The sequence below is a fragment of the Podarcis pityusensis genome, assembly GCF_964106645.2.
Source record: "Podarcis pityusensis genome assembly, chromosome: 10".
Classification (NCBI taxonomy): Eukaryota; Metazoa; Chordata; class Lepidosauria; order Squamata; family Lacertidae; genus Podarcis; species Podarcis pityusensis.
Window position 1 is genome coordinate 73,951,794 of NC_138035.1, and position 18,086 is coordinate 73,969,879.

The 18,086-nt window shown below is 43.5% G+C and overlaps 1 protein-coding gene across 10 annotated transcripts in view; it reads left to right on the plus strand.

Annotated features, from left to right (window-relative positions):
* FRMD4A (FERM domain containing 4A) overlaps nucleotides 1-17,820 on the plus strand; it is a 411,715-nt gene extending 393,895 nt beyond the window's left edge. For 9 of the 10 annotated variants that reach the window (XM_081023499.1, XM_081023500.1, XM_081023502.1 and 6 more), the window contains 5 exons: nucleotides 1,101-1,338; nucleotides 3,107-3,271; nucleotides 5,237-6,096; nucleotides 8,694-8,790; nucleotides 13,652-17,820. In XM_081023499.1, the coding sequence (XP_080879625.1) occupies nucleotides 1,101-1,338; nucleotides 3,107-3,271; nucleotides 5,237-6,096; nucleotides 8,694-8,790; nucleotides 13,652-13,754 (1,463 nt within the window). In that variant the 3' untranslated portion in view covers nucleotides 13,755-17,820. Of the gene's footprint in view, nucleotides 1-1,100; nucleotides 1,339-3,106; nucleotides 3,272-5,236; nucleotides 6,097-8,693; nucleotides 8,791-10,907; nucleotides 10,980-13,651 lie in introns of all 10 variants that reach the window. The other variant, XM_081023496.1, reaches the window with a different exon arrangement.
* Nucleotides 17,821-18,086: the final 266 nt, after the last annotated feature.

Genomic DNA, 18,086 nt, shown 5'->3' on the forward strand with positions numbered 1-18,086 from the left:
TTCGAACTGCTAGGTGGGCAGGAGCAGGACCGAGCAACGGGAGCTCACCCCGTCACGGGGATTCAAACCGCTGACCTTCTGATCGGCAAGCCCTAGGCTCTGTGGTTTAACCCACAGCGCCACCCGCGTCCCTAGAATAGTATTAAATAATAATAATAACATATAAAAGTTAAACAGAAATCCACTCAACAGTTACAATAAATAATTTCTAAACTATAATCCATAAAACAGTGGCAAGCCACAGTACATAAAATAATACAATACAAATTGAAAAGCCCAAGACGAGGGTGGGGCAAGGCAGGTGGACGGAGGCCTTGCCTGATGAAGTCTCTCCCTCACCTCTGAACTGCAGGCTTTCAGCACTTCCTGAGGAGAAGAGAGGAGGGAGGTGGGCCAGCTCCAGTCTCAGAAGATGTTCCAAGCAAATGATCTGTCAAAGCCAGCCAAGTCAACCTTCTGCTAGGGAATCTGCCCATGTGCTGTTCAGTAAAGATCACTTGGGGGCTGGATCCAGGGTTTTATGGGTAATACAAAATGGTGGTGTAGAGTATGGGGATGAGCGCTGTCCATCTAGCAAGGCTGAAGACATCAGCAGCAAGAAGCAGGGTGTTCACTGCCACTGACCCAAAGCTTTGGCAGAATCTCCCTGGGTAGATCGGAATTAACTCTTCCCTCATTGTTTCTCAAAAGAGTTGCAAAACGCTTTTATTCTGACTGGCATTTGGAGATTGGCGATATGAAGAGCTGTCTTGAACTCATGTATTACTTGACTGTTGAATTTGCTGTGGTGCTTTACTGTTTTGTAGGCTTACATTTAATTGTGGTTTTAAATTGCTCTGTTGTATTTTTTATATAAGCTGCTTTGAGCACAGTAAAGTAGTATGGCATCTGTATTTTAGTTATGCGTAGGATTTATACACATATACCTAAAAAAAGGCCTTAAAATGAACATATATTCTACCTCTTTACACCTGTATCAATCTTTTTAATTGTAAGCTCCTTGAGGCACGGACCTCTCATTTTCTAAAAAGCCATGCAAAAAGTATTTAAACAAAATAGTGTTCCTGTCCTTTAGTTTTCCTCTTTTTTCCCCATTTCAGAAGACACTCAGGTTACCAGCACGATATCCCCTTTACAGTCCCCTCACAAAGGACTCCCTCCCCGTCCCCCGTTGCATAATAGACCAGCTCCTCCGCAGTCCCTGGAGGGACTCAGGCAGGTGCACTATCAGAAGAAGGACTATGACAAGTCCCCCCTCAAGCCCAAGATGTGGAGCGAGTCATCCTTGGATGAACCCTATGAGAAGGTCAAGAAGCGCTCTTCACACAGCCATTCCAGGTTAGTCATAATGGAGAAAGACATTTCCTTATCATGCAGCAACCATTTATAAAGGGGGGGGGGGACGGACGACCAAGGCTTTGTAAGCAAATTTCATGGATGTGCAGTGGGATACTAAGACTTATAGAGTTGGAAGGGACCCCACATTCCCAGAAGTTTCTTCAGCAGTCCCAAAAGCCAAAGAGGTTAGTCACTGCAAAGTAGTACAGTCGTACCCTGGAAGTCGAACGGAATCCGTTCCAGAAGTCCATTCGGCTTCCAAACTGTTCAGAAACCAAAGCATGGCTTCAATCGGAAGCTGCCATCAGGTATTCAATCGGAAGCTGCTGAAGCCACTGAATCCCTGCTGGATGTTCAGCTTCCAAAAATAGTTTGCAAACCGGAACAGTCACTTCCGGGTTTGCATTGTTTGGGAACCAAAACATTCGAGAACCAAGCTGTTCGAAAACGAAGGTACAGCTGTAGTCATTAATAAACTGCAGCTTGCTTCTTCAGCTGTGGAAGTAGCTCTGATGAAGACATCTGAGGAAACAGCACCTTGATGCAAAACATAGTTGATTTGGCTAATGCCTCTGCATCTCCATGATGGAAGGTGCTTAATTCAAGGTGCTCATGCTAATGTTTAAAGCCATAAACAACCCCAGGCCCCAGATATCCGAAAGACTTGCCTACAGGCCCTCTTGGGTATTGACATTGGTGGAGGGGCCATCTTGGTTGTGGTGGCCCAAGAGAGGCCCTTCCCTAGGGCAGCCCCTAAGCTAGAGCTTTCCAAACTGTGTGCCAAATGCTCCTCCCAGGCCTGGAAAAGGGTTGGTTTAACCTCCGGTTTGCTAGTAAAACTGAATTGCTGTGCTGTGAGATGATGCATGTTTCCAAAGTGTGTCAGCAACATGAAAAGTTTGGAAAGCTCTGCCCTAAGCTATGGGGCCCTCTTACTGCAGAGGTAAGTCTGGCATCTTCATTTTGCAACTTTACCCTGGCTTTTGACACTTGAGGTCTGCATTTTTAGGACCCACCTTATTTCTGTGATTGCAAGTTGTTTTAAACTGTTTTTAATGCTGTGCTTTAATTGTTATAAGCCACCATGGGAGCTTAAGGTGAAGGACAGGTAAATTAATAATAATAATAATAGCCACCACTCCCAAATAGCAAAACAAAAATATCACTCACTGAATACATATTTACAGCTGCTTAGGCAACACAATGCAGCAACAACAGCAATAGCCTGGTAGCCTCCAGATGTTGTGGGATTACAACACCTGTCCTCCCTGCTGATTGGCCAGGCTGGCTGGAGCCTATGGGAGCTGGAGCCCCACAACATCTATAGGGCACCAGGTGGGAGAAGTCGGTCCAAGGGGCATCTGTTGCAATAAGAAGTTGGGCAATGGGGTCCTCTCTGTGTCTTCCAGCACTTCCTGTGCTTTATTTGGCACATTATTTGTGCCTTAGCTTATTGTTGTTAGAAAAAGGAGCAATGCAGAGTAATTTAGCAGAGAGTTGGTGTAGTAATGTCTAGCAGCATGAACAGTGAGCCCAGAATTCCCTTGAGTGAATTGACGTCAGGCAACCCACTCTTTCTTGCTCCCCAGCTGTAGGAAGAGTCGCACTGGGCTGCTGAAATAGGACCTGTCAAGTCTGCCAGACTTAAGAAATGAGAATTGTCGTCGTACCCAAAAACGCTTATGGTTTTCTCATATGCCCATGTAATAAAGTATAAAAGCTGCATAAAGAAGGCTGCCCTGATCACTGTGTTTCCTTTTGTGTGCAGCAGTCACAAGCGGCTTCCCAGCACTGGGAGTTGTGCAGAGGGTGGAGGGAGCAACTCCCTACAAAACAGCCCCATTCGGAATCTGCCCCATTGGAACTCCCAGTCCAGCATGCCGACAACACCAGATCTACGGGTACGCAGTCCACATTATGTGCATTCCACTAGGTAAGTTCTTCCAGCCCAATAGGTCCTCAGCTTCTCTTCTCCCACCCCCTACCAAATGTTAAATATGGAGCCTGGAATTCCTAAAGCCTGCTTAAATTTCATCAGGGTGCTCAAGAGTTGCTCTGAACTGGATTGTGCTCCCAGTCCTCAGTTCTGTTTCAGCTAAAACAAAGATTCTGATATTTTGGGGAGGGATAGGAGCCTTTTAGCTAAATCAAGTTTGAAAAATAGATTAAAATTATGTTCTTGAAATCCCTTCACATCCCCAAAAGTTGCATACAGTATGTCTTCAACTTGCGTTCATTTAATTTGTGCACATTCAACTTTAAATGCATAGCAATAAAGAAATAAAGAGGGAAATGACTTTAGCAATCCCATCCGCCATTGAAGCCAATGTTTTGATTCTAAGCGGTTTTGGCTTTTAAATATATATATATATATATTTAGTTTTTCAGTTTAAAATTTTACAATCAATTATCCAACAACCAACATAAAAACAAGATTCCAAAGAATCTCCTGAACTTCCCTCCTCCCCTTTGTGAGTCCTTTCATTAACTATTTCCTCCTAGATCTTTTATAATAATCGAAACCTTTTTCATTAAACTACAAGTGTTATTCTAATCCTACTGATGATTTTAGCTGTTTACAATGGTTTTTAAGATAAATTATGTATTTTCCCCATTCCTTATTTAAATTTTGGTCTTTCTGATTCTTCTGGTCATTTTTGCTATTTCGGTGATTTTGGCTTTAGGCACGATTCCCGGGACGTATCCCCCACATAAGTTGAACAGCTGTTTTACCTGAGTACAGGTGCTCTATATGTGTTCAGTTGGAACTGGCAGTGGCCAAAGGTCAAAAAGAAATGTACCACATAGCTGAAAAGTGTTACCACAGTTGTTTTCACATGATGCCATTTCGCAAGTTCTAGAAAACATTTGGTCATGGAATCCAGCCAAACAATGTTGGAAGCAATGTGATTATTTGCTTACAAAAACAAGGAAGCAGTATCTGGATGGATGGTTTTGTGTATTTATTAAATGGCAATATCACATCTGCACTCAGCTGTGATGCTTCTTGGGTGACCTTGGGCCTGTCAGTATCTCTTATAGAATGTACAAGGGGAAGCATATGAGTGAGATATAAATGTAATACATAAATAAAATCTTAATTAGGTAGGATTTTGACGGGTGTTCAGCATCAGATGCTCCAGGGCGTGAGGAATGACAGACCTAAAGGGAACCTTATCCACTCATTAAATTTAGGTGGATGTGTTATTTTCCCTCTCCAAATGGGATAATTCATAGAAATAGATGAGTTTTAAATTTATTGGCGCTTCCCATTTTGTCCAATATAGAGCTTTCACATCTCTCCACCTTAGAGACTTACACTAACGGTTTCTCATTGGGAATTTGACTCATTTCTCCCCCCAAGTAAAGGATGTGAAACCTCTACTTCAGAAGAGGAAGAAGTGCAAAAGATTCCCTGCCATCACCATGTGTAACATCACCTGTTAGCCTGGACTTCCAGAGGTGTCATTATTGGCTGGCTGTGATGCTTAATGCAGGCTTTCACATACTTCCTGTATTCTGAATTCTGCCAGCTTATGGTGACCAGTGGCATCTTTACATTGTCAGGCCTAGACTCCACTGTATTTTCTTCAGATATTATGCAAACATACTACAGAGTTAACCATGACAATGTCTTTTTGTAAGCAAACTCTGCTATGGTGAACTGACCCCAAATTTGTGGTTAGATACAATTACAAAGAATAATTGATTTCAGAGATCCCACCTTCATTCTGCAGCTAAAAGGCTGGAGTCCCTATAGCACAGGGTCAGGCAGCCTTTAATTGTTCTCTTTCTGTTAGCCTTCCTTTGCCACCACAAGTGTACTCATTCCACACCACAACTGTAGGCAAAACTACTGGAGCAGTTTATAATTACAACCTTTTTTCTGTGCTTGCAGGTCTGTGGACATCAGCCCTACTAGGTTACATAGTTTAGCACAGCACTTTAGACACAGAAGCTCCAGTTTAGAGTCCCAAGGGAAGCTCGTTGGGTCAGAAAATGAGACGGGGAGCCCCGATTTCTACACCCCTCGGACTCGCAGCAGCAATGGCTCTGACCCAATGGATGACTGCTCCTCCTGCACCAGCCATTCCAGCTCTGAGCACTACTACCCTGCTCAGATGAATGCCAACTATTCCACCCTGGCTGAGGATTCCCCCTCCAAAGCCCGGGAACGGCAGAGGCAGAGGCACAAGTCGGCAGGGAACCTGGTCTCCTCCAATTCAGGGAGCATGCCCAACCTGGCTGCCAGGAACGGCACTGGCCACCACGGAGTCTATCTGCACAGCCAGAGCCAGCCGTCCTCCCAGTACAGGATCAAGGAGTACCCTCTCTACATCGAAGGGAGCTCCACGCCGGTGGTTGTGCGCAGCCTGGAGAATGACCAGGAGGGACACTACAGCGTGAAGGCACAGTTTAAAACATCTAACTCCTACACGGCGGGGGGAATGTTTAAAGAGAACTGGCATGGGGAGGAAGCGGACTCCATAAGGTTGACCCCCTCCCGTTCTCAGATCATCAGGACTCCGTCTTTGGGCAGAGAGGGTCACGAGAAGGGGTCGGGAAGGACAATGGTGTCAGATGAGCTGAGGCTGTGGTACCACCGGTCCACAGCCTCCCACAAGGACCACAGCCGCTTGTCGCACACTAGCTCCACTTCGTCGGATAGCAGCTCCCAGTACAGCACCTCCTCTCAAAGCACCTTTGTGGCGCACAGCAGGGTAACAAGGATGCCTCAGATGTGCAAAGCAACGTCAGGTGAGGAAGATGATTTGCACCTATATACAAGAGTCATTCCTGGGGGTTCCGCATGTACAACATAACCAAACCACCCCCACACCTCACTGCTCTGGTGGTGTGGCCTTCTGATCAGCCCTAGGTCTGCATCCGTCGCAATCAAATGACTCCTAACACAAAGACACAGCCAAATTACTCACAATCAGAGGAGGGTATTCGTGGGTCTCTGCATGAGTCACTGTATTGAGCTTGTTGCTTTCTAAGCAGGAGCTAACCTTTAGCAACACAGGCAGAAACACAGGGACTCTCCTGAGGATGGGTAATTCTTGCGCTCCGAGACTCTAAACTTTTCAAGTGCAGGTGTAAAGTGTGTCATCAGTTGTAATTCAGGAGAAAAAGCATGACCCCAGCAATCAGCAATTTGGTAAACACTGGCGCAGTTATACAATATGTGCTTTTCACTATCCGTGAATGCCGGTAGGGGGAGGAAGGGGCATGTTAGGTCAAAGGTTTTAGCAATAAAGGTAGAAGTTCTGTTTGTTATTCGCTTGTCATGTGAAGCAGGGTGAATCAACAGAAGGACAGTCCAAATGAGTTCTTAAAAGGTGATGAAAAAAGTACACGACTGTTGTTACTGAAATCTTAAACTGCTGCAACTGGTGTAACCAAAGGTGCAATCTTATCCTCATTGACCTGGGAGTAAGCCCCACTGAAATCAGTAGAGCTTCTTTACGAGTAGTCATGGCTATGATACTCGCCTGCTCAAAATCTTGCTTTTGCCACTGACTCATTCACTGGTCTCAGCTGAGCCTTTCTCTCTCAGCTCCAGCCCTCCCACTCCTCACAATATGAAGCTGTGTTGCATAGGTTAGTCAAAATACAGCATGTGAAACCCTTGGAGCACTCTAAAGCACTATATAAATGCTAAGCATTATTATTTAAAATTGAAGACAAATGGATTTCATTACCAAATTATGATGAGAATGCTCTTCTAATAAATTCTTCCTGAAGGAGCGTCTCCACTCCCATCGTTCTGACCAGACACTGAGGTCCAGCACCGAGGGCCTTCTGGCAGTTCCCTCGCTGCGAGAAGCCAAGTTACAGGGAACCAGGCAGAGGGCCTTCTTGGTAGTGGCACCCGCCCTGTGGAGCGCCCTCCCACCAGATGTCAAAGAGAAAAACAACTACCAGACTTTTAGAAGACATCTGAAGGCAGCCCTGTTTAGGGAAGCTTTTAATGTCTGACAGACTATTGTATTTTAATATTTTGTTGGAAGCTGCCCAGAGTGGCTGGGGAAACCCGGCCAGATGGGCGGGGTATAAATATATTATTATTGTTATTACTATTATTATTAGTTTCCATTCTTCAAATGAGCTCATAAACAATGAAATCCTGGCACCACACAACTTTTTAAAAATCAGCAACAAGGATGGCTTTTCTCCCAGTACAGGCAAAATCATGAAGAATGTTTGTTTATATTATATTAGAATTTACATCCACATTAGCTGTACTTGTAAAAGGCCACTTGCATAGCTTTTATTTCTAGAATTGTTATTACTCAACAGGGCAAATTAAAAGTTAGAAAGGAGGCAAGGTAATTCCCCAAATTATTCAGAAGTTCTTCCCATGTTTTTACCAACTCACTCCAACCTTTATACAATTTGGCAATCAAAATAAATCAGGAATTGAAATATTGGCCGGAATATAAGACGTACCTGCAAATAAGCCGCACCTTTAAAATCCAAGGCTTATTTGCGGGTGTGGCTCACCTCCCAGCTCTACTGCCCTGAACGGGGGGGGGGGGGGGGCAGCCGGCACTCTCCTCAAGCTGGCACCGGGAGAGGCTTGGGAGACGAGAGGCTTGGGTTGTCCTGTAATGGGGGGGGGGTGGCTTATATTTGGGCCAATACGGTACTTTCACAAGACTTGCTCACCAAGGACTTCACCAAGTTATTTAATCTTTTGGTGAAATGGATAAAGTGTTAAAGTATTTTCAGAAATAAAATGTAAATGTTTTCCTTCTTTAATTAACTTAAGGAAGCTAAAATATGAAGTGTATGTTAAGAGTTTGCCCTGAAGGTACTGCTTCGGAAAACTTATTGTCTCTCAAGGTTCTGCAGTTGTTACTAACATCGCCAGCTGTGAACCTCCAGTGTCCAATGGGGTCCAGTGGCTGGTGCTCCATGGGGCTGAGTTGCAATGGAGCAAGACAGCTGGCCCCCAGCAGCAGCAGCAGCAGCAATGTCAAACTCCTGTTGACATTTGAGATGGTCTCTCATCTCCCTGAGGTTGAAGGAAAACAAGGGATGTTGTCAGTCCTTGTAGTCACACACAGATAACTCCACGCAGACCTCCCTTTGAAACTGCATGAGGGTGGGGGCTGGGGGGAGAGTGAAAAGGAGAGGCTGGATATGTTGTGGTAAGCCGTGGCATGGGCAGCTGTGCTGAAGAAATAATTAACTTGCACTTATGATTTTATACCAAATAATATGCCATGTTTCATGTCCGTTCCATGAGTTACTACTGCACAGATGTAACAGCATCCTTGCATTCCAGTCCCCCTAACTATATTTGTGTGTGTGTGTATCTATATCTATCTATCTCCATTTCTTTCCAGCTGCCTTACCGCACAGTCAGAGGAGCTCCACACCATCTAGTGAGCTTGCGGCTACACCACCCAGCAGCCCACATCACATCCTGGCCTGGCAGACAGGGTGAGTATGGGCACAGGTGGGCACTCGGTGGCAGTGCTTTCCGTTTCTGACCCATCTTCCCTAGATGCTAGTCAAGCCACACATCCAGCACAACCAGATGCATATCTACTCAGAAGTAAGTTCAGTGGGACTTACTCCCGGGTGAACGTGCCTAGGATTGGAGCTCTAGTGCAGGTCATTTGTTCTATGTGGCCATATACCCTGCTTGTCTTTATTACCCGTGCAGATGTCTTCATTTAATTGTAAAAGGGGAGGGGTGAGTCAACAAAAAGCTCCCAGTCAAATTCCCGTGGTCTGGACCTGTTTCCACAAGTTTCATTTTGTAGAAATCCACAGTGTGTGCACATTTGGAAGGAGTTCAAATTCAATCAAGCACAGTGGAATTTAGCTTTTTGTTTTAAATGAATGGCAATATTTGAGGCAGCTGGCGAAGGCCATTCCAGAAACACCATTGCAAATGCCCTCCTGGACCCCCTGCACTCTATACATGTCTGATGTTCCAAAGTGCTATTTCAGAGTTAGGTTAGCTGGCCATTTCCCACTGGACAGAACTTCTCTCTCCTGCTTCTCCGGAACAAAACCAATAGATACTATCCAATGTGGCAGAACACCGAACTTGGACGAGGGTTTGAAGCCCTGCTTAGCCAAGGCCATCACAAGACGACGCTAAGCTGATCACCATCTCTTAGCCCAACCTGCCTCACAGAGTTGTGATAAGGGCAAAATGGGATAAGGTGCATGTATGACACTCTGAAGCAAGGGGAGCCAACTCTGCGCCCCCTCCAGATATTTGTTGAACTACAACTCCCAACAACAATCCTGATTATTGTTTATGTTGGCTGAGGCTGATGGGAGTTGTGAGTCCAACATCTGGAGGGCACCATGTTGGCAAGCCACGCTCTATAGCCTTTTCAGACATTTTTAAGTGTGAGAGTTTAAACTACAGCAGTTTGTGCACCAGCCCCAATCCTCCTCCAACCTTTCATGCGTTGACCACAAAGACCTTCCAACCACATTCAGCTCCGTTAGAATCTCTGCAAACCATAAAGGACAGGAGGGGCAGACATTTGGCAGAGCAGCAGCACTCCTTCCCCCTACAGCTGGAGCCCTCCCACAGTCTCTTGGATACCTGAACTCTGCAAAAGATTCTTAGCCAAAGGGCAGGATACAAATGCAGCAGACTAAATGCTTGTTGGAAGCCGCCCAGAGTGGCTGGAGCAGCCCAGTTGGAGCGGCATATAAGATTAATATTACAGTGGTACCTTGGTTTACGAACTTAATCCATTCCGGAAGTCTGTTCTTAAACCAAGGCGTGCTTTCCCATAGCGGTGGGAACTCAATTTACAAATGGAACACACTCAACAGGAAGAGAAACATGTTCTGCTTCCAAGGCAAAGTTCACAAACCAAAACACCTGCTTCCGGGTTTGCAGCGTTCTTAATCCAAGTTGTTCATAAACTAAGCTGTTCTTAAACCAAGTATTATTATTATATTCTTGCATAAATTTTGTCTCTCAAATGTTCCACTACCAAAAATAGTCCATAGTTGGTGGGGTGCCTCAAAGTATGAGCTGTGTTTAAAAGTATGGTCTGTGGTTCAAATGCTGGCTTTGAGCAGGATCAGTGGCTCCGCTTCATTGTTGCACGGGAAGCAATAGGGGGAGAATAAGGCTGTCATGATTCCCAAGAGTCTGTGTGAAGTGCTGTGAAAAGATGGGATCTGCTTTATAAATGCTGGGTATTGTTAGTACTTAAAGAAAACAAGTCAAGCACCAACTTGCATACCCGGATACATTAAAACATGGTAAGAACTGTGTGCTTTCTAGAGACCAACTCCTTTTGTCACTGTGGGAATTGTGTTGCCTTGCCCAGCAAAAAAAACCCCCGCAATATTTTGTTTTCTTTTTCCACGCCCCTTCCCCATATCCTTCGCACACAAATCAGAGTGCTTAAAATTCTCCTTAGCATTCTCCCTGTGTTACTAACTTCTTTTTGTCTTCAAAGATGATTCACCAACCTGTTTCTGGCTGGATTAATAAGCTCTTAACAAGTGTTTTGTGTCACTTTTTCTTTAACATCTCCTCTTTCCTCTTTCTCTTTTGCCTATCCTTTGCTCAGAGACGCTACAGACAACTCACCCACTATGGATGAGTCTCAGTCTCCAACTCAACAGAGTACTGATGAATAGAGGTATAGTGAGGGGATGTTTTCTATATTGGACCCCCCCCACCCCACCCTCCCTGCCTCTGCCCCTCCACCTTTTGTTTCCCTGTGGATTTTGTCTTCTTTCAAAAGCACCCTGTGCTAGAGTTTTATGGGAATGTGAATTCATTACTAGCTAGTTATTTGCATCCATTAGACCCAATACATGAGATATGCATGATTCCAAGTTGCAGATAGGTGCTGTCTTTAAATGAGAGAGTCTTTTATGTTTACATTTACTGTGTTGGGGGGGGGGGAGAATCTGCCCAACCACCTGGAAACAATTTTTGTCACAGGCAAGGAGAGGCTTGTAAACCAACAGTGCCATTTTTCAATTAATAACCCCCAAATATGACCCGCTACAGGTGGTGTTAAACAAGGTTTCATGTCATTATTATTATTATTATTATTATTATTATTATTATTATTATTTTAAAACTGTCTTAGAAAAGGCACCATTAAGTACTTTCTAGAAGCATACAGCTGCCAAGTTAACTGATTATTGACCATAGGACTTCATTCTGTTGAGTTTCCATTAGGTTAACCAACAAAGTCTTATCTGAAGCAGCCTTCGCCAACTTGTTGCCCTCCAGATGTTTTGGACTTTAACTCTCACCAGCCTTAGGCACTACATGTGCCAGGACACCAGGCTGCTGAATTCGGATCTAAATACTTCTTGTGATGGATTACTAAATGCAATTTTTATGCACCTTGTTGGGGGTGGGAATTGCAAGCAGGGAGGTAAAATGCAGAAAAATACAGATTCTAACAGTTAGACCCATGCTTAATTAAATGTGTGTAAAACCACTAGTGACAAAAAAAAAGTCCCCCTGTACAGTCACAAGTATTTATTTATATTTGCTAACTTAAAGTAACATCTCCCCGGGATAAATCACATGCAGTTGCTGGTGTTTGGTGTCAGATTTGCCACCAGTAATGAGAAAAATTAAAAAATTGTCCAGTAGCACCTTAGAGACCAACTAAGTTTGTTCTGGGTATAAGCTTTCATGTGCGTAGCTGAAGAAGTGTGCATGCACAGGAAGCTTATACCCAGAACAAACTTAGTTGGACTCTAAGGTGCTACTGGACAATTTTTAAATTTGTTTCGACTGCGTCAGACCAACACTACCTGAACCAGTAATGAGGTTACCCTAGGTGTGTCATTTCCCCCCTCACTTTGACAGTGTACCCTTCCAAGCAGACTGATACATGGAAATTTATTAGGTGAAACCTTTTCCCAGCATGGAGTGCAGGTGAGAGCAGCTTCAGTAGGTCAGGCTGTTGTTTAAAGCCTAGATTTCTGCTTGGGACAGTGGGAGGAGTCTAATCTCATGAGCTGGGGAATAGTGCACAAGAGGGGGCCAAACCGTAACGCAGTTACAAGACACTGCTTTATGCATGCTCCCGTCTCTGAATGCTTGTGTGCTTGCATGTATCTGTCCACTCCTGTTCCTTCCTTCCTTCATCTGGGCATGCCCTTCCCTTCAAATAGATAAGATGTTTGCTCCATGATTGGCCAAGTTCCCATTCCTCTGATAGTTACTATTGCTCTGGGCCAATGATGTACTTTAACTTTCAAATACACACAAATCAAATAGGGTTTGCTATTTAAACAGTGTGGCAGAATTGATGTGATGGTGCATGGTTAGCTTTAGACGCCAATAGCTTTAGACTCAGGATTACGCTGAGAAAGATTTCACAGGAGGCTGGGTGGGGAACCTTGTTCAGGCCAAGAGCCACATTCCTTTCTAGGAGGCCTTTCAAGGGTCCTGTGATGGTGGTGTGCCGGGCCAGAAGCAAAAGTGAGTGGTGCAGCATGTGACTCTTACTTTTGTGCAGAAGAAGTCAGAGGTTTCTATATTTCTTGGTCAGACCACACCTGGAACACTGTGTCCAGCTCTGGGCACCACAGTTTAAGAAGGATGTTGAGAAGCTGGAACATGTGCAGAGGAGAGCAACCCAGATGATCAGGGGTTTGGAAACCAAGACTGATGATGAGTGGTTGAGGGAGCTGGGTATGTTTAGCCTAGAAAAGAGGAGACTGAAGATGATTGCCATCTTCAAATATCTCAAGGGCTGTCACATGGAGGAAGCTTGCTCTCTCCTCCTGCAGGGGCTAGGACCTGAAAGTATGGCTTCAAGTTGCAAGAAAGGAGATTCAAACTAACCATCAGGAAGAACGTCCTGACAGTAAGAGCTCTCCTTCCTTGGAGGTTCTTACGCAGAGGGTGGGTGACATCTGTCATGGATGCTTTAGCGGAGACATTCCTGCATTGCACGAGTTTGGAATAGATGACCCTTGTGGTCCCTTCCAACTCTACGATTCTATAATTGTATGGTTCTGTGTCCTCTGTCCAAGCAACCTAGTTTCTACACATGCATACACCTCTCTCTCTCTCTCCCTCCTCCATCCAGACAATCAAGAGGCATAATCAAGAGGCATTCCAGCTGGGCAAATAAGCTGGGGAGGAGTTCTGATGGCCTCATTTGCCCCCAGCCCTTAGGTTTCCCCACTCATCTTACAGCAGCAATGCACATGAAAGTTAGCAAGAGTGTGTTTTCTCTACTTCTTCAACCTCCATTGCTCTAGTCTCTGAGGTTGTAGTTCTACTGCCTCTTCCCAATGTGCTAATTTGAGTTTCTGTCCCTTCTCTCTACAGGAGCTGCAGTGATAGCTGTTACTTGGATTCTCCCCTCTATCCAGAACTAGCTGATGTCCAGTGGTACGGACAGGAGAAAGCCAAGCCTGGAACTCTTGTGTGAATCCCCTTGACCTCAGCTGTTCAAACGCATCAATGCCATTCTGAAAAATCACCTCACTGCCTCTCATTTGCCTTACACTGGCGCCTGATACCAGCTTCAAGTCAAAGCACTTTTTGCATAAGGCAACTGAAGATGATATTAGAAAAACAGATCCATCCCCAACCAGTAGCGGAAAACTAATTCCTTCACTCCTGGTTATTTCAAACTGCCATGTGCCTCACAGAGATCACCCCAGAGCAGAGGGCAAATTTACAAATAACGTGGATGTTAAGAACACCACAGGCAGTCAATTCAAACCATTCAAGGTTGCATAAGCCTCTTTCTTTGATATGTACAACTGTTCTAACATATATGATTTGAACTCTAAAGTCAAAGTACTAGTTAACTCTAATGTGACAGCTATCATGAAATACCCTTTTCATTGCAGAAAAAGACTGTAGGGAATGGAGAATGATCCTACCATTTCAGAGTGAGCCAGAATACTGTACTGCAACTGTTCTGTGCTGCCAAAGATTTCAGTAGCTGTTTTATGATGCATTTAAAACTATCCATTTTTTTCAGAAACAGTAACACTACTATTCTGTAATTTGCCTTCCATCTTGATGCTCTAAGCACCACACTTCTATGATGATACGCACCCCACAACCTGGGCAGATATCATCTGAGAAAACTCTGAAAAGAAGAACAAGGGCAAGGAATTGCTTCTTTTTAACGTTCCTGAGATTAGTTGCAAGTAAAACAACCAATAAATTTTTCAGATGATTTCTATGATCAGTTGTGAAGTAAAATGCCAAAAAGCGTTGTTTTGTTTAAAATCAATTTGCCTAGAAAATGTCTCACATCACGGAAAAGCACACCATGTAAGCTTGACAGCAAAATACAGTAATACTTGTGTGGGGAAGGGCTTATTGACTGGCCAGGGAAGTGAACTATGCTTCAAAGAGGAGTGCTTGGCAGTTTTTATTTGTTTACGAGCAGTTTAGGTTGCTTTCCTAAGATGAATCATGAAGAGCTTACAAAACCTTTTGACACGAAGTATGGTTGTCTGCCAATACCAAAAGAGAGGAAACTACAAGTTTACATGTACACTTGAGCAATGCTTTTTTATACACTTCTAGAAAGCCATCATACTTCACAAGGCCTCAGTACTTTTATAATGAACTAATGCACAAATTTCTAGGTCCCTGGTCAACTGCTAGTTTGCTGGAGGACCACCATGGAAAAGGAATGGCCAGGAAGAAGCAAGGATCATAACAACCCTCCCAAGCCCATAGACCACCTCCCGAGTCCCAATGCCACTAGTATTTTGCCCCTGGATGGACAACAGTGAGGACCAGAACGCCCTTTTCTGGTGCCACCAGTTGCTCAACCCCTGATCTGAACAGATATGAGAGCAGGCACACCAGGTCTTCACTGTGGTGTGCTGCTGCTGTTGTGCCACCCAACGGCCAAGTGTCTTGCCCCCCTTCCCCAAATGTTATGTTTGTGTGCATGCAGCTGACAAACTGAAGAGAGGCTCTAAAAAGAAAAGAAGAAAAGCCCTAAAGGCCAATCTTGTTGAAGAAAAAAAAAAGATTCCACAAACACCAGGAACACAAGAAACCTAAATTCTCCCAAATGGAACAAAAGAACTACTGCTCTTCCAAGAAGGAATGGTAGAAGACTTTGCACCGTTAAGTAGGGCTGGGCAATATCTGATATATCATCAGCTAAACATTGCAATATACCGATCTATCACAAAATAAGGATGGAGCTATGAAGAGGCAATGGCTGGCTTCATGGTTTTTCTTGCATTGTGATATTTGCATAGCGTGCACACAGACACACACATGATTTGTGATATATTGCCAGGTCAAAAATTATGAAGCCAGTTTCAAAATATGGACTTTGAGCCAGTTTTGGACGATATATTGATATATCACCCAGCCCTACTGTTAAGACTCAGTAAGGGTCTGTCTAAAAGCAGAGAAAGAACAAGCTAAAATCACAAGCAAGAGTGAGATCACTGAAGCAAGTAGCACAAGAACAGGTTGTCTTATTTCTATTTCATATTCATCAAGAAGGCATTATGTAAACATCCACATCTTAAGCCCTTGTGTCCATATGCCATTGTGATGAACAGAACAAATGACATTTCATTTGAAGCAATAACCACAGTCCGTCACCAAGTTAGGCTTAAGCAACACTGAAGTCCAAGCACCTTAACAATTACAGGTTTGCAGCCAATGTTGCTTTTAAACATCTCATCTTAAAATAAGATTGGAAAATGTATTGATTTAGTCTCTCTTAAAAATGAAGTATCAGCAAAATAATAAACTATGACAATAACATGCAACTTAAATGGCGTCGTCTTAACGTTTTACCAAGGAAATTCTCCAAAGTTAATGCTTCTTCTCTCCTACACGCTGCCCCTCTCTTTGTGTGTCTCTGTGTGTAGTAGTACCCTCTGCTAGCAACATCCAGCATATGGCTTCACAAACCAAGACAACCAACTAGACGCATCCTTCTCAACTTACGTACCGTATTTTTCCGTGTATAGGACTAGGTTTTTCCCCTAAAAAATAAAGTCAAATATTAGGGGGCATCTTATACACAGATACATTCCCTGCCGCCGCCATTTTCTTAAATCTGAGTCCCCAAAAATACATGGGGGCGTCTTATAGACTGAAAAATACGGTATGTGTAGTATATGGACTTAAACTGGTTTAACATTCATTCCCTCACTGTGGAGAACTATAGTTCTCAGCATATGAAAGGACTGCTAACAGAATTTGCAGCCCCTTCATTAAATTACACTTCCTGTAAATTCTTTAGCAGAAGCCATGACAGGTAAAACTGGTAGATTACTGATTAAACTCACCTTCCAGGCTCCATCTAAACAACTTGATTTGTTGTAATTTGTACCTGAAAAGTGAATCGGAATGCTTGCCAAAATCACCTTAGTAAACATACCAACAGTAATGGAAATCACAGTCACCCAGTCTAGCTAAAAAGTTATTTGTGACTAGTTTGCTTCACTGCTTCAATGGTCACACCTGAAACCAGATGGACTGGGGCTCCTTTTTTATCGGGCTGTTTGGATATGATCCTGATAGACCAATAGTTCCCATCTGTTACATCCTAATGAGAACTGGCATGTTATTTTGCAGCAATACTGGCAGCCCTGAGTCAATAGAGAATGGGCTCAAATTTTCAGAAGCAGAGTAACATTCTCAAGGTGGGTGGGAGGGAGGCCATGTTGAGTAGGGGAGAGCAGGGTGTGTTTCATTTTTGTTTTTTTAGTCAAGGCACTTGTGAGCCAGTCTGGTAGTAAAGACAGAAATTAAGTAAAACAGGTTTTACTGTTTAACTCAATTCAGTTATACAAAACTGTACATATAGTGTTAATCGGGAGATTAACATGTTTTGAGTATGATATGAGGGGTAAACCATAGCTATTGTATACAAGCACTTGACTACCCCCACTAATAACTCCCTTGAATTTTGCTTTTGTATCCATGAAAAGGTCCCTCACCCAATATTGCATTTTGTCCGTATGTACAAACCACCACCCTGGCAGGGTTTATTTTTAAAATAATATTATATGCAGTTGAGTGTTGGAAATGTTGGGAAGGGGGAGGGGGAGGTCCAGTTTGTTTTGTTTTGTTTTCCCACCCCAGTATTAGTTTTAGTTTTGGACATAGCAAACCCCAATCAGGTGCTATCAGATGACCAGTTACTGCTTAGTTAACTAGATGTAAAGTTTTACATATATATAAATATATATATATTAATGTCAATAGTTTTATTACAAGTTGAGCAAAATGGACTCTAGTTTAAAATAAGGGGGAAATTAGAACTCTTCTGAAATGGACTGTAGAGCATGTAAAATGATTTTACTGAAACCTGTGCAACGGTAATCAAGGGGAAGGGAAAAATGTTATGTTGTAGAAAAGTTTGCAGAATTTTTTTTTAAAAATCTGCTTTTAATTTATTCTTTTTCTATTAAGAATTTGTATAGTTACCTTTACATTTTGCAAAAACAGTGTTGTCAACACTTCCTTATTAAAGCATTTTCAAGATGAAATTTGGTGTCCGTAATTTTTTCTGCAGTATCCAAGGTGACTTTATGAGCAGTCTTTCTTAATTTAGTGGTGCCCACTCCTAGTTGTGCATACTGGCTCAGTGCACACGACACATTAAACAATAGTTTAAATCGTTTCTGTGAATGAGCAGTGAGTTGTTCCAGTCCTGCTCCCCAAGCATGTGGAAACAAACCAGAGGCTAACTTGCTGTTATTTGTATGACCCTGCACTCTTCTAACAAGCCACAATACACCGAGATTTCCAGTGA